Source organism: Heterodontus francisci, chromosome 3 (assembly GCF_036365525.1).
Source record: "Heterodontus francisci isolate sHetFra1 chromosome 3, sHetFra1.hap1, whole genome shotgun sequence".
Taxonomy (NCBI): domain Eukaryota; kingdom Metazoa; phylum Chordata; class Chondrichthyes; order Heterodontiformes; family Heterodontidae; genus Heterodontus; species Heterodontus francisci.
The window spans coordinates 45,821,078-45,836,627 of NC_090373.1; the positions used below are offsets into that span (position 1 = coordinate 45,821,078).

The 15,550-nt window shown below is 40.5% G+C and overlaps 1 protein-coding gene across 1 annotated transcript in view; it reads right to left on the reverse strand.

Moving 5' to 3' along the window:
* Positions 1–15,550, reverse strand: part of dlgap2a (discs, large (Drosophila) homolog-associated protein 2a) — a 1,214,142-nt gene that overhangs the window by 16,576 nt on the left and 1,182,016 nt on the right. The window contains exons 13-15 of the mRNA XM_068021937.1: positions 13,398–13,492; positions 11,029–11,444; positions 6,816–6,907 (exon numbers count right to left, since the gene is read on the reverse strand). Coding sequence (XP_067878038.1) covers positions 6,816–6,907; positions 11,029–11,444; positions 13,398–13,492 — 603 coding nt within the window. The remainder of the gene's footprint in view (positions 1–6,815; positions 6,908–11,028; positions 11,445–13,397; positions 13,493–15,550) is intronic.

Genomic DNA, 15,550 nt, shown 5'->3' on the forward strand with positions numbered 1-15,550 from the left:
ATTAACTACATTTACATAATCATTTTTAAACCTGAGGCAAAGTGTTGCAGTTAGCACAATTGTTTCTCCCTGATTTTTTAAAGAGTTGACGTGTCCTATTACAAATGTCATTTGATTGGCACCCTGCCAATCGTCACAGGTAAATGTGTTCTGGAAAACTCAATCTATTTATAGTTATCAAGAGTTCACCGCACAAACCAGTCTGAAATCGGGCCCCTGATTATGCAGCCATGTGGTGAGCACGTTCTTGCATAGGAAAATATGATCTAAACACAAGTTCATCCAATAAATAAGCATTGAACTCATATGTGGGTAAATGTACCATATAGCGTGATAGAAACCCCAAAGGTCCCATATCTGTGGTGACTAAGCTGATCTCAGATAGAACCACTGTGGGACAGATGGGATGCATCTTATAGTTACAGTGAGGAAATTGCTGAGGTTATTGGGCATCAATTTAGGAGCATCAAAGATACAACAACTACACTGGACGTCAGCAGGATACTGAATATCTGCTACATATCCAACAAATGGAGTGAAAAATCAATATTTATGTGAATTATAGACCAATTAAACCTCATATATGCAGTGAGAATTATCAGTGTTCATCAAGAGCTCAGAAATCATAAGGAGTGGTCAGTGCGCATTAAAACCAATAGAAAATTCCCTACAAATGTACTGAATTTCTTAAATCAACTGAGAAAGACTATGTACTGACAAAATATACTTAGTTTTTCAAAAGGTACTTGAAAAAGTTCCATGTGTCAGACTTTTAAAAAAGATTAAGGCTCAAGAGATTAGAGCCTAGTGTCACAACCGAGGTGGGAGGAGTGCACTGTCATTTCTAGTTCCACTTCTCCACAGGTCACAACATATATTTTTAAAACATTTACCCAGTTACCGATGCAGTCAATCATATACTCTACTCTTTATCCCAGAATAAAATACACCAAACATGTTTCTTTAATGAACAACAAAATGATCAGTTTATTATAAAATAAGACTTAACCAGTAGCGAAGCAAAGCATTAACACAGATTGAAATATGAAAGTTCCCTGTTTAAATTCCCCACACACAAACTCACACATACTGAAAAAAATACAGAAATTCTCTCTGCAGAGGTCTGTTACAAAACAAACAAAAAGAGAATACTTCGGCCAAATACTTGCTAATTCCTGAAGAAAAAAAGAGAAGATATGGAAAGATGTCAGTTGTCCCTTTTTGGTCTGGCATCCCAAAGACGCATATATGGCGGTCATTGGGATCTTTCTAGAGCAGTTCTTTTCAGGCAACGTTGAGTATCAGTTTTGCAAGATTTCCAGGGGAAATGCAGCATCAGGAGTTTCTGGCAGACTTTTCAGGAAAAATGCAGCATCGGTTTCTCTATTGGAGAAGAGAAGGCTGAGAGGTGATTTGATAGAGGTATTCAAAATCATGAGGGGTCTGGCAGAGTAGATAGAGAGAAACTGTTCCCACTCATGCAAGGATCGAGAATGAGAGGGCATAGATTTAAAGTATTTGGTAAGATAAGTAAAAGTGACATGAGGAAAAACTTTTTCATGCAGCGAGTGGTTAAGGTCTGGAATGCGCTGCCTGACAGTGTGGTGGAGGCAAGTTCAATTGAAGCATTCAAAAGGGAATTAGACAGTTATATGAAAAGGAAGAATGTGCAGGGTTACGGAGAGAAGGTGGGGGAACGGAACTGAGGGAATTGCTCTTTCAGAGAACCAGTGCGGACACGATGGGCCAAATGGCCTCCTCCTGCACTGTAATGATTCTATGATTCTGTGTGATTTCTTAGACTTGATTCTCAGGAAGTTCTCAAAGAGAAAGAAGAAAGTGAGCTGATGGTGGCAGCTCTCTTGGCTGGTTTTCTCCAACTCTCTTCAAAAAAGTTCACACCCCAACCCACTGTCCAGAGTGAAACCAAAATCAATATCTCAAGAGTCAAGCCTCCTGATCCCTATAAATCTTGACCTGTCACTTCTCTGTAAACATCCTCCCCAGGCCGCCGAGTTTCTGTTGTTTATTGCTTAAAGCATATGACTTCCAGCAAGGCTGTTTTTTAAACAACATCTCAGGGCTGTTTTTTATGCGCTCTGATCTTGGCGGTCTTCCCATGTGGATGCACCATCACTGAGCCCCCGGCAAAATGTGGTGGGATTTTCTTGGCATCGGGGGTTATGGTGGGCCTCTCCCAGACGAATTTTCCGGACTCCCCTCCCACTCCCGCTATCCATAATGCTGGAGGGCTTGTAAAATTCAGCCCTCAGTGTCCTTTCAATGAATTGTCAGCAACAAAGCAAAGTCCAGCTTCTATGTAATCTTCAGCCTTTCAATTAATCCATCTTCACAATTTAAATACCAGTCCTCAAAAACATATACTTAACAAACACGTAGAAGTACTTTTGCAACAATAGATTGAAACCTGCTTGCCAAGAGGAAACAGGCAGTTCCCAGTTTGAGAGGAGGAACTGGTCGAGTTCCATAGGTCGGTTTTTTCACACCATTAATAAACGATATGAAGAACAACACTTATATAATGTTGTAAAGTTTGCAGATGTCACCAAGCTACATTTTCCATTAAGTGATTGAGGCTGCCGAGAAATACAATCATAGAGCAGCAGCATAAGAGTTCAACATCCAGGACTAGGCAAGGGAGTAAGACCCAAACCACATGGAGCTATTCCACAAGTAAAGCTTGAAGTGGTTCGAGGCCAAATGACCTGAATTACAAAAAAGGTTGCCGGACCGGGTGCTGATAACAAGAACAACAGGAAGAGCAGTTAGAAATCCCCAAAATTAATTTGTGAGCTGGATGATACGTCATGGAAATGAAGCTCGTGGCTTCAATATTCTGTACAGCCATAGGCCAGACATTGCCAACTCACCATTAGGAAAATTTTGCAAGGTTTTCAGATCACTACAAATGTGGGCTAAGCTTCAATGAGCTTTGGTGCAACAGACAGCAGAACTGGGGACCATGAAAGGGTGTTAACCGACTGTAAATGGACCAACTTTACAACATTCTATGGCTGCTGTTGATAAGTTGAAGTTATTTTTGGTCAATAGGTTCCACTAGAGGAAAAAATTACCTCATGGTGCCAGTGTGAGCTGAAGTTCAAAAAGCTAGACAAGTTAGACTAATGCTGTCATGGATTGTGAGGGTGCGGTGTACTTGGCACCAGATTCAAAGAAAGGCCCTAACCTTGGCAGTGTTGTACAACAGCTGGGATAGTGAGAGGTTTAACTGATTCTTTTAGCCATAAGATATAACATTTGGGAGGATATTTAACAATACTGCCATGAAGCTATGGGAAACAGGATCTCTGCAAACAAAAACAGAAGAAGCTGGAAACACTGATCAGGTCATGCATCATTTTTGGAGAAACAGAAGTCAGGCAGCTGACATTTTCGGAGCTCCAGCATCTACAGTATTTTTGCTTTTTGTTTATAGGGTATGTGAAGACCTGCAAACATTCACTGCAGGGGCATTAAGGTGCTACAGCACAAGTGTGTATGGTCATTGTTCTTGCTTCGGAGTCTGTATTTTGAATAATTGTGAGAAGGTATTCAAAATAGTTGGAGCCACAAAGAAAATGCCAGAGGTACCTCAATCAGGGTCTGAATCCAGTGAAGAAGACTCTAGGTGAATTTTCTAGAGACTGGGTAAATTTGTTGCAGTCAGTGAAGAAGAGTTCTCTGGGTTTGTCCTTTTTTTGTTCTTCCATGGCAAGGCCACCATTTGTTGCCCATCGCTAATTGCCTTTGAGAAGGTGGTGGTTGTTAAACTCCAGAAGGATTGTTATGGAAGGATCTTGCTGGAGCCAGACTTCACTCAATTTCACATTTATTGTGCAGAGTAATAGGATTACAAACATACAGCTCATCACTCAAACCCTCCACCAGTCTCAGGAAGTGTCCGCTTAAAAGTGCTCAAGTAAGACTCCAATTAACATCCTCCACCTACATATAATCAAACAATTGATACACAATTAACAGATTAACAGTGGTGAGCCACCTTCTTAAACCACTGCAGTCCATCTGATGTAGGTACACCCACAGTGCTGTTAGAAAGGAAGTTCTAGGTTTTTGACCCAGCAACAGTGAAGGAACGGCGATAGAGTTCCAAGTCAGGATGATGTGTGATTTGGAGGGGAACTTGCAGGTGGTGGTGTTCTCACGTGTCTGCTGCCTTTGTCCTTCTAGGTGGTAGAGGTCGTGGGTTTGGAAGGTGTTGTCGAAGGAAGTTTGGCAAGTTGCTGCAGTGCATCTTGTAGATGGTACACACTGCTGCCACTGTGCGCCAGTGGTGGAGGGCGTGAATGTTTTCCCTGGATGATGTCGAGCTTCTTGAGTGTTGTCAGAGCTGCACTTGTCCAGCCACACCCCTGACTTGTGCCTTTTTAGATGGTGGCCTGGCTTTGGGGAGTCAGAAGGTGTTTTACTCCCCTCAGAATTCCCAGTCTCCGAGCTGGTCTTGTAGCCACAGTAAATATGTGGCTGGTCCAGTTAAGTTTCTGGCCAAAGCTAACCCCCAGGATGTTGATGGTGGGGATTCAGCAATGGTAATGCCATTGAATGTCAAGGGGAGATGGTTAGATTCTCTCTTGCTCGAAATGGTCATTGCCTGGCATTTGTGTGGCGCGAATGTTTCTTGCCACGTATTAGCCCAAGTCTGAATGTTGTCCAGGTCTTGCTGCATATGGACACAGACTGCTTCAGTGAGTGATTGGGCAATAAAAGCTGTTGATTACATACTCCGTATTTGTTTTGTTTTCATATTTTCTGTTGCGATATGTTGCTTGTAACAGTTTAGTTAGCGTGGAAGTATAAATCATGTTGAAAAATATTAAGTAAATACATGTTGATCATATTGTGATTTTTGGATTATATCAGTGATAATTAAGCATTGTATAACTATGTGTTCCACTTGCTAAATTCTGCATTTGGATACTCATCATTAACTATCAGTTTCTTTCCTTGGGCAATAGTTCCTCATGCAGCTTCTCATCAATATACAGCAATGTTATGGTAAGGTGAATTGAATGGAAAACACTCCAGTAAAATATTTGTGGATTTACTGTATTGTGCAATATATATGATACCTATCATGCGTGAAAGTCAGATAGATTTAATTTTATAAACCTTTCCTGCAAGCAGTTGTTATTTTTGTAGTCTTCGCAATAAATGAAACCGTGGTGTTAGACATCTTTTAATGGAAGTTAAAGCTCAAAAATCAACTGAGCGCCAATAGTTTCATTTTGAGTGTCAGCCATGGCTCAGCTTGTCTTGATCTTGCCTCTGAATCACAAGTTTCTAGGTTCAAGTCCCAGTCCAAGGCTTGAGTACAAAAATTAAGGCTGACACTCCAGTGCAGTACTGAGGGAGTGCTGCACTGTTGGAGGTGCTGTCTTTCAGATGAAATGTTAAACCGAGGCCCCACCTGCCTGTTTGGGTGGATGTAAAAGATCCCGTGGCACTATTTCGAAGAAGATCAGGGGAATTATCCCTGGTGTCCAAGCCAATATTTATCCCTCAATCAACATCACGAAAACAGATTATCTGGGCATTATTACAATGCTGTTTGTGGGAGTTTGCTCTGTGCAAATTGGCTGCTCTGTTTCCTACATCACAAGAGTGTCTATGCTTCAAAGGTACTTCATTGGCTGCAAAGTGCTTTGAAACATCCGGTGGTGAAAAGTGCTATGTAAATGGGCGGCACAGTGGCGCAGTGGTTAGCACCGCAGCCTCACAGCTCCAGCGACCCGGGTTCAGTTCTGGGTACTGCCTGTGTGGAGTTTGCAAGTTCTCCCTGTGTCTGTGTGGGTTTTCGCCGGGTGCTCCGGTTTCCTCCCACCACCAAAAGACTTGCAGGTTAATAGGTAAATTGGCCATTATAAATTGCCCCTAGTATAGGTAGGTGGTAGGGGAATAGAGGGACAGGTGGGGATGTGTTAGGAATATGGGATTAGTGTAGGATTAGTATAAATGGGTGGTTGATGGTCGGCACAGACTCGGTGGGCCGAAGGGCCTGTTTCAGTGCTGTATCGCTAAATAAAAAAAAAAATAAAATGCAAGTATTTCTGCTATAATGTAGTGTCACCTGGCTGTCCTGCCTTTGTGAGATCAAGACTGGGAAGTATTCCAGAGGGAATATTCCATTAGTGTAGAAACATTCCTGGACTGTCTTGTTTCTACATTAGTGTTACTGCTGTTGGATAATGAGTAAAATGACACCCCAAGAATTCGACCCACTTTGTATTTCTGATGACAATAACTAATAATTGATGTTAGTTGTATTTACAAACCCAAGAACACATATTGATCTGAGGTCTAATACACGATCCGTTTTTATCAAACAATTATTGTATTCGTTGGTGAATTTTCATGTGGACAGGTGAAATTTCTGGAGCTGATTGCTTAATGCAGTGTCTGGAATTGATAAATTTCAATAACAAATACAAAAATCTTCAGAATACAGGGCACATGCAAGAACCAGGCTCTGACGTCTAGCGACCCCTGTCATTGACTCCAGCAGAACATCTAGAGATGGGGGCAGTTCCTTATTTTTAATATATAGAGCCTGCTAACACAGTGAATCAATTTTGAGTTATGGATGGTGAATTTGTTAAAACTATGGATCCTAATACAATAATCACACCTTGAGGTGAAGAAATGTACAATATATAAGCAGACACTGCAAACAATTTGACGTAAAAATTTGATACAAGAGTAGCCTGATATTCAGACTTTGCAACTGCAGACAGAACTGTAAACTTTGACATGTGAAGAAGAAAGGGAAAACTACCTACCAGATTCTGCTGACAAAGCCAGTAAAACTGTTGGAATTTCTGAGACATAAGAAGCTGAGCACTGCCCACTGCACTCCGAATTTTCCCTAAAGCTGAAGATAAGAGAAAAGGCAACATATTAAGCCACTGAACTCCCTGTCCTGATGGGTTTAAATTCTTTTTTCTTAGCTTGTGAGATGGAACGTTAATTATTTTTCACCTCTTTGTCATACAGAATCACCTTAATTCCATGCTTTATAATTCATAGAAAAGTATCTACAATAAGATCAGGGCCTAGTGTTACAAATTAATATCTTTTCTTTCAAACTTTGAGAAAATAGGATCTTAACTGACATCAACGATGTTAAGAAAAAGTGTTTAAACTATGTTGGTTCTTTGAACTGACTGATATTCATCTCTGTAAAGTCATGTTAAGTATTCCTTTGAGCTGCCTGTAGTTAATCCCAGATAAGGTCTTTGGCAAACTCCTGCCTTTTTAAAGCTGATTATTATTCAGCTCTCAGCTGAAACAAACCACTTAAAAAGTGGTAGTAAACATTATCTCGCAGCTGTGACACAAACTTTGCTGGAAATTAATTAAAAATTTATTCTATTACTTCATAGACATTGTTCGATTCCTGACATGCAAATTGCAAAAAGACAAAAGAATAATAAATGTTATTTAAAAAATAGACTTCACAAAACTGTAGGTAGGTCTGATAGACCAGTATTTAACTTATTTCCATGCCTATGGTTCTTTGTACTCACAGTATGTTGAGCAACATTCCCGCAACAAACAGCTGCATGGATTTTTTAATTACAGACCAATCAGGTTAAATTAGTCTTGCAAATATGCAGAACATTCAGAATTAAATCATGTATTCATTTGCAAAACTTCTGATTCTCTTGCACAAGTCTATTTTGAAAAAAAACACATGATGGAATAATATAAATCAAGGGGTACTACAGCTAATTTGTTGAGACAATCGAGTTATTGCTGGCATCTTCTGATACAGTCCCATTGTAAATGATTATCCTGTAGATTATCTAACATGTTGGTCCCTTAGTACCATTTGGCATTGTTCTTTTAAGTTTTGAGAGAAAATTCGCTTCAAATACAAGGAATACAGCCCATTGAGCGTGTTTTTATTGCCTCTTTTTTGTTGTATATTATAATACCGGATGGAAGGGGTCAGCGACAGTGCTATCAAGCGGCACTTGCTCAGCAATAACCTGCTCACTGACGCTCAGTTTGGGTTCCGCCAGGGCCACTCAGCTCCTGACCTCATTACAGCCTTGGTCCAAACATGGACAAAAGAGCTGATCTCCAGAGGTGAAGTGAGAGTGACTGCTCTTGACATCAAGGCAGCATTTGACTGAGTATGGCATCAAGCAGCCCTAGAAAAACTGGAGTCAATGGGAATCGGGGGAGAACTCTCCGCTGGTTGGAGTTATACCTAGCGCAAAGGAAGATGGTTGTGATTGTTGGAGGTCAATCATCTCAGTCCCAGGACATCACTGCAGGAGTTCCTCAAGGTAGTGTCCTAGGCCCAACCATCTTCAGCTGCTTCATCAATGACCTTCCCTCCATCAAAAGGTCAGCAGTGGGGCTGTTCGCTGATGATTGTTCAGTATCATTCACGACTCCTCAGATAATGAAGCAGCCTGTGTCCAGATGCAGCAAGACCTGGACAACGTCCAGGCTTGGGCTGATAAACGGAATATAACATACACGCCACACAAGTGCCAGGCAATGACCATCTAAAACAAGAGAGAATCTAACCATCTCCTCTTTAATATTCAATGCATTACCATCGCTGAATCCCCCACTATCAACATCCTGGGGGTTACAATTGACCAGAAATTGAACTGGACCAGCCACATAAATACTTTGGCTACAAGAGCAGGTCAGAGGCTGAGAGTTCTGCGGCAAGTAACTCACCTTCTGACTCCCGAAAGCCTGTCCACCATCTACAAGGCACATGTCAGGAGTATGATGGATTACTCTCCACTTGCCTAGATGGGTGCAGCTCCAACCACATTCAAGAAGCTCGACACCATCCAGGACAAAGTAGCCTGCTTGATTGGCAACCCATCCACCACCTTCAGCATTCAGTCCCTTCACCACCGATGCACAGTGGCAGCAGTGTGTACCATCTACAAGATGCACTGCAGCAACTCACCAAGGCTCCTTCGACAGCACCTTCCAAACTCATGACCTCTACCACCTAGAAGGACAAGGGCAGCAGATACATGGACATACCACCACCTACAAGTTCCCCTCCAAGCCGCACACCATCCTGACTCAGAACTAGATCACCGTTCCTTCACTGTCACTGGGTCAAAATCCTGGAACTCCCTTCCTAACAGCACTGGGGTGTACTTACACCACAAGGACTGCAGCGGTTCAAGAAGGTAGCTCACCACCACCTTCTCAAAGGCAATTAGTTTAGAGATACAGCACTGAAACAGACCCTTCAGCCCACCGAGTCTGTGCCGACCATCAACCACCCATTTATACTAATCCTACACTAATCCCATATTCCTACCACATCTCCACCTGTCCCTATATTTCCCTACCACCTACCTATACTAGGGGCAATTTATAATGGCCAATTTACCTACCAAACCTGCAAGTTTTTGGGCTTGTGGGAGGAAACCGGAGCACCTGGCGAAAACCCACGCAGACACAGGGAGAACTTACAAACTCCACACAGGCAGTACCCGGAATCGAACCCGGGTCCCTGGAGCTGTGAGGCTGCGGTGCTAACCACTGCGCCACTGTGCCACCCTAATTAGACATGGCAATAAATGCTGGCTTAGCCTGCAACACCCACATCCCATGAATGAATAAAAAAATGAACTTGTAATAATTGAATGTTACAAGAGAGAAAGAGGCCATTTGGACCTGTAAGTCCATGATGTTGTCTGTCACATGAGCCACCCAGCCTAATCCCAATTCGCTTCTTGCTCTCAATACCCTTTAATAATCATAATTTTTCAAACATCTATCTAATTGCCTTCTCAAAGACTCTGCATCAACAATGGCTTGAGGCAGACAATTCTACATTTTTATTGGTCACAATATAAAGATTTTTTTCCAACCTTCCTTTTAAGTCTACTTGTGATCATCTTAAATTTGTACCATCCATTACTGCCTCCCTGACTAATGGAAACACTCCAATATTACTTAACTTATCATAACCTTTCATTATCTTTAGACTTCAGTCAGGTCATCAATCCAATTCTAGTGAAAAGAATCTCAAGTGTCTCTCCGAACAGAAAACCCTCATTCCTGGTAACATGGCCATGCTTTTACACCCTTCCTGTAGTGATATGGCACACAATACTTCAGCTGCTGATAAGGTCTTATAAAGTTCAAATTTCTTCCTTGTTTCTAATTTTAGGCCTTTAGATACAAAACTAGCTTCTCTCATTCCTTTTCAGTTCTTATGAAGAACCTAATCATATTGTGGTCACTGTTAATCTAAGGTTCCCTCACTGTTAGGATGCTTACTTTCCCCTCTTCATTATCTATACCCAGGTCAAGGACTTCCTTCCTTATTATAGCAGCAATATATTGACTGAGGAAACACTCGGTAAAAAGAAAGCTTTCTCTTTCCCTTCACTAATATTTGTCTATCCCACTGTTTTTGGAAAAGTAATATCATTTGCAATTCTTCCTTACCACTGTTTCATGATTACAATATACTCTCAGTAATGTGACCAATTCCCTTGTCATTCTTTAGCTTAATGCAAAGTGATTTTGTTTGGACTACTTTAACATACTTGCACTAAGTAAGGGGCCTAGGCTAAATTAATTGTTAGCAGATGAACACTGACCAGTGGAAATATTTAAAGATAATTTGGATAAGGTACATAGCAACTTGGATGAAAGGTGATGTGTTAAAAATTAGAGATCTGTGTGCAAATTGCAAGGTTAGAGCAACAATGAGTTTAAAAAGGAGTATCATAAATAATACAACATAGAAAGAAAACAAAAAGGTAATTAAAAAGGCTAAGAGGAAGAATGGAAGAGGGAGTATGGTGGCTATCATATACCATAGGGTCTTTAAGTATTACCACCTCCATTCTTCCCTTTCTTATTTCACTTTCCATCCTCAAAGTTTTAGAACTGCAGAATATTAAATTGCATATCCTGACCCAACATGAGGTATGTTTTATGGAAAGTTACACAGATTTTTGAGAAGAAAACAAAAGCTGGTATTCTTACTTTCTTCCGACAGGTCATTCTCCTCTGCTTCTCTCTCCATCTGCTTACACCATCCTTCCATCCTCTTTGTTTCTGCATGCAGCAGCTTCATGAACCATTGACCATCCCTTCGACAAGGGGACATTCGGCCAGTTTCCACAGGTTGATGGGTAGATTCCAGCCATGGATCCGGTGGTGGGAAATTGGATGTGTCAATAGGTGTTCGATAGTCCTCTCTGTAGCCCAGCGGACCCTGTGTGCGCACAGTTCTCAGTGCAGTGTATTGGGTGGGGGTGCTGGGCTCAGAGTGGCGCTGGAATGAGGAACCAAACTGAAGTGCCTTGTCCTCAGTGGCAACTGGACTAGGAAATCCTTCTAGTTCAAGGTCAGCCTGCACACTGGCTGTTACACTGTTTGAACGTTTAAATCGCCCACGCCTGGAAAACAGAGTCAACTTATAAGCTACTTAATAAATAGTCAGAGGAAATGAGTTTCTTCTGCTAGTACCTGATATAGCACCAGTTAAACTGTCTATTGCATTTGAAAATCCTACTCCTCAGGTTGGAATTCTGCACCTTATTACAAGTAGGCTAGAATTTTCCACTTCAGTCATGTAATTATTCAAACTTTGAAGACTACAGTGGTAAGAGTACAATGGTTTGCAGATCACTAGATGAAATCACATCCTTTAGGTCCGTGGCATTTCTTCAATTTTACTTCTTAATGTTCGATGAGAAATCCACATACATACAATACAATAAGAATCAGCTTGCCTAATGAATGAAAAATAAATATTGTATTTCCAAAGCCTGAAAAAGTTTTTCGGTCCTCAAAGGGTTAAAAATGTCTTAGGTGTCAGGTTTCATCGTCATTTTGAATAATATCTAGCATTACAGATTGACTGCGTTTATGTTATTTTTCATGTTGTCAACATGGGAATGAACTAGTTTTCATTTTTCATTCAGAATTGCTTTAGTGTCACCAACTGATAAACAGAATAACTGTAATTCCTCACATAAATAATTCAAGTACTGCTGCTTTGAAGCAAGTACGATGGCTTCTGTATCATTCCCTCTTCTTGCTAATCTACAGAATTTTGAGATTTAAAAAAAAAATGTTGACTTTGGTTCCAATTTTACTTTTTCATTCTTTATCTAAGCAGTAGCTGGGCATCCTTAGGCCAATTATTTAGTGGTGCCTTCAACTGATTATATAATCCATTAAATGTTTAAAAAAATGTTCCGCAGTAACGATCTTTTCAATAATATGAGATTATTTTTCAAACCACAACATCGACTGATATTTATATAGTGCCTTTAATACCTTAAAGCTTCTATATAAATATCAGTTGATGTTGTGGCCTCAAGACGCATCACATATGTGTTATCAAACTAGATTTGACACCGAGCCGCATAAAGAGATATTAGGACAGGTGAACAAAGGTGGTCAAAGAGGTAGGTTTTAAGCAGCAATTTAAAGGAGAAAAGAAACATAGAGCGGCGGAGATGCTTAGGGAGGAAATTCCAGAACATAGGGCCGAGGTAGCTGAAGCCATGTTCACCAGTGGTGGAGCGATTAAAATAAGAGATGCCTAAGAGGCCAAAATTGGAAAAATGCAGAGATCTTGGAGGGTTGCAGGACTGGAGGAGGTTACAGAGATAGGGAACGGTGAGACCAAGGATGGATTTGAAACAAGGATGAGAATTTTAAAATTGAAGTACTGCCAGTCAGGGAGCCAATGTAAGTCAGCGAGCACGGGGTAAATGGAACTTAGTGCGAGTCAGTATACAGGCATTAAAATTTTGGATGATCTCAAGTTTATGGAGGGCGCAAGGTGGGAGGCTGGCCAGGAAGGCATTGGAATAGTTGAGTCTAGCAGTAACAAAGGCATGGATGAGGGTTTCAGCACCAGATAAGCTGAGGTAGGGGCAAAGATGGTCAATGTTCCTGAGGTGGAAGTAGGCAATCCTGGTGATGGAGCGGATATAAGCTCAGAAGCTTAGCTTAAGGTCAAATAGGATGTCTAGGGTGTGAACACAGAATCACAGAACAGTCTGGTTCAGCCTCAGACTGTGGTCCTATTTTTCCTCCATTTCTTCCATTTGTCTCCAGTATATAGTGTTCAGCATCTGTTTTGATGCTATAATTGAGTTTGACTCAATACTGCAAATAACCCATGAAAAAAAAGCACTGACCATAACTTCCTAATTGTAAATGAGACTGTATTAATGCTGCAGTGAAACACAATTGGGAATTAACTAGTTCCCATTTACATTTCCTTTCTAAATCTCCTTAGCAATTGAGTTTTTTTTGTTAGTTACCATGTTGTTTGTTTAAATAAAAACTAGATTGTTTAATTTGCAGGAACACTCATTTCTTGCTTGAATTACCGTTTTTCATCTTCAACCTGCACTCCCACTGAGTGGTACTCTCGAAGGCCTCTGCTGTCTGTATCTGAGTCTGTTGCTGTCTCCATGGCATCCACCTAGCCCAATAAACACAGTCAGAATGCACAAGTCATAGAATCATAACAATTACAGAACAGAGAGAGCTTGTTCAGCCCATCATGCTTGTCAGTACTATCTCATTAAATAGAACTACCTACTCTCATACCAATTCCCTGAACCTTCTTCCTTTCTAAATACTATCTAATTCCAGTTTAAACAATCTCAACTCTGCTTCAATAGACATGAGGTAAAACATTCCAAGTTCAAATAACCTTCTGTGTCAAACAAACAAATCTAACTTCACCTTCATTCATCTTCTACTAATCCTCAATCTATGCCCTCTCGCTACCAATTCTTCCTCATAGTTTCCCATGCTTGTGAATTTATCATCAGCTCCTCTTGTACATCTCTCCAGCTTAATTATTTAAACAGAATACAGAAGAAGTCCCAGCAGAGATCCCAGGGGCACACATCACTACCCACAAATCCAAACGATGTTCCATTACCGCAACTCTTTGCTTTTGGTCATTTGGACAGCTCTCCATCCATGCAGCTTTAATTCAGGTGTCCTAACTTGTGTCGTTGTGCACTTCATAGATGCATACCTATGACTCTTAACGATCATCTGAAATGGCTTAGCAAACCACTCAGTTGTATCAAAACCACTGCAATAAACTAATCCACATGGAGTGCAGTGGTTCAAAAAGTGACTCACCGCCACCTTCCCAAGGGCAATTAGGAATGGGCAATATACACCCACATCCTGTGAATGGATAAAGAAAAATACCATGGAGCTTTGGAAGGGCCACATATAAGGGTTAAATCCATATTTCCATAGTTTACATATATTTCATGCAGTTGATGGTAACAGATTTTGGTATTCTGATTTAGGATTAATTCACCAGCATGACAAACAATCCTTTCCAAACCAACAAAATTCGAATAGGGAAAAAAAGCAAAGAGGAATATAAGTACAAAAGGATTTCTAGGATCTGGATTGTCAGGGCTTGGGGCACCCTTGCTTTATTACCTTGTGCCTTAATTATTGTAGTGTGCCTCTTATCTGGCACCTATCAAATGTCTTCCAAAGGACCAGGTCCACCACATTCCCTACATTCATGCAATATGACTTCCTCAAAAAATTCATTTAATCAATCAAAACCTTCTCTTTGCAAGTTCATGCTTACTGTTTTTGATTAGCCCATGCATTTCCAATGGTTCACAAATTTCATCCTGTCATATTGACCCTGGAGATTTATCCACAAGCTAGGTAATCTAACTGATCTATAATATTTGGCTTATTGCTTTCCCTTTCCTTGAGCACAGGGTATAACATTACAGACATCCAATCCAATGGCAATATTCCTGCTTCTGAAGAATATTGGAGAGTAATGAATAGTCCCTCTGTTATCACCTCCTCTGTAGTATTCTGAAATTCATCCGATTTAGTGACTTTTCAACTTTAAACTCTCAAATATTAGATGACTCCCCTCAGCCATTAAGCTTATAAAAGACTTATAATATTTTCCTTTATGTTGATTGCCAATCTTATTTATCCTCTTAGCCTTCTTAATCTGCCTTTTTGATTTGTTTCTCTATTTTAAAAACTTCTCAATGATTTTTGGGGATTATTTCTGAGACTCCTTTTTAAACTCATTGCTGTTCTAACCTTTCAATTTATCCACAGATCTTCAACTTTTGACACATCCCTTCTAATCCTAGTTTATATGTAATTATCTTGTACTTCATCAGTCTTTAATTTGCTTCCACTTTCTGCTCATGTGCCGTTTTATCTAAACAATTAATTTGGCCAAGGTCCACTTTCATTGCACTGAAATTAGTTAATTTCCAGTCCAGCATCTGTATCTCTGTCTCCTCCTTTTGTTTATCTATTTTCAATAAGCTCAGCTTTTTTGACAAACCCATGTGGCATCATTTGCTTGGATTTAATGCATTATCTCCTCACTTTGACAACACACATTCTCATTTCAGTATCACACTGTTCCCATCTCTAATGTGCTTTCAAGCCAGAACACACTCCATCACCAATTCAGACTTTGGCAGTTAGGTTTCTAAGCAGGAAGATGATAGTACAG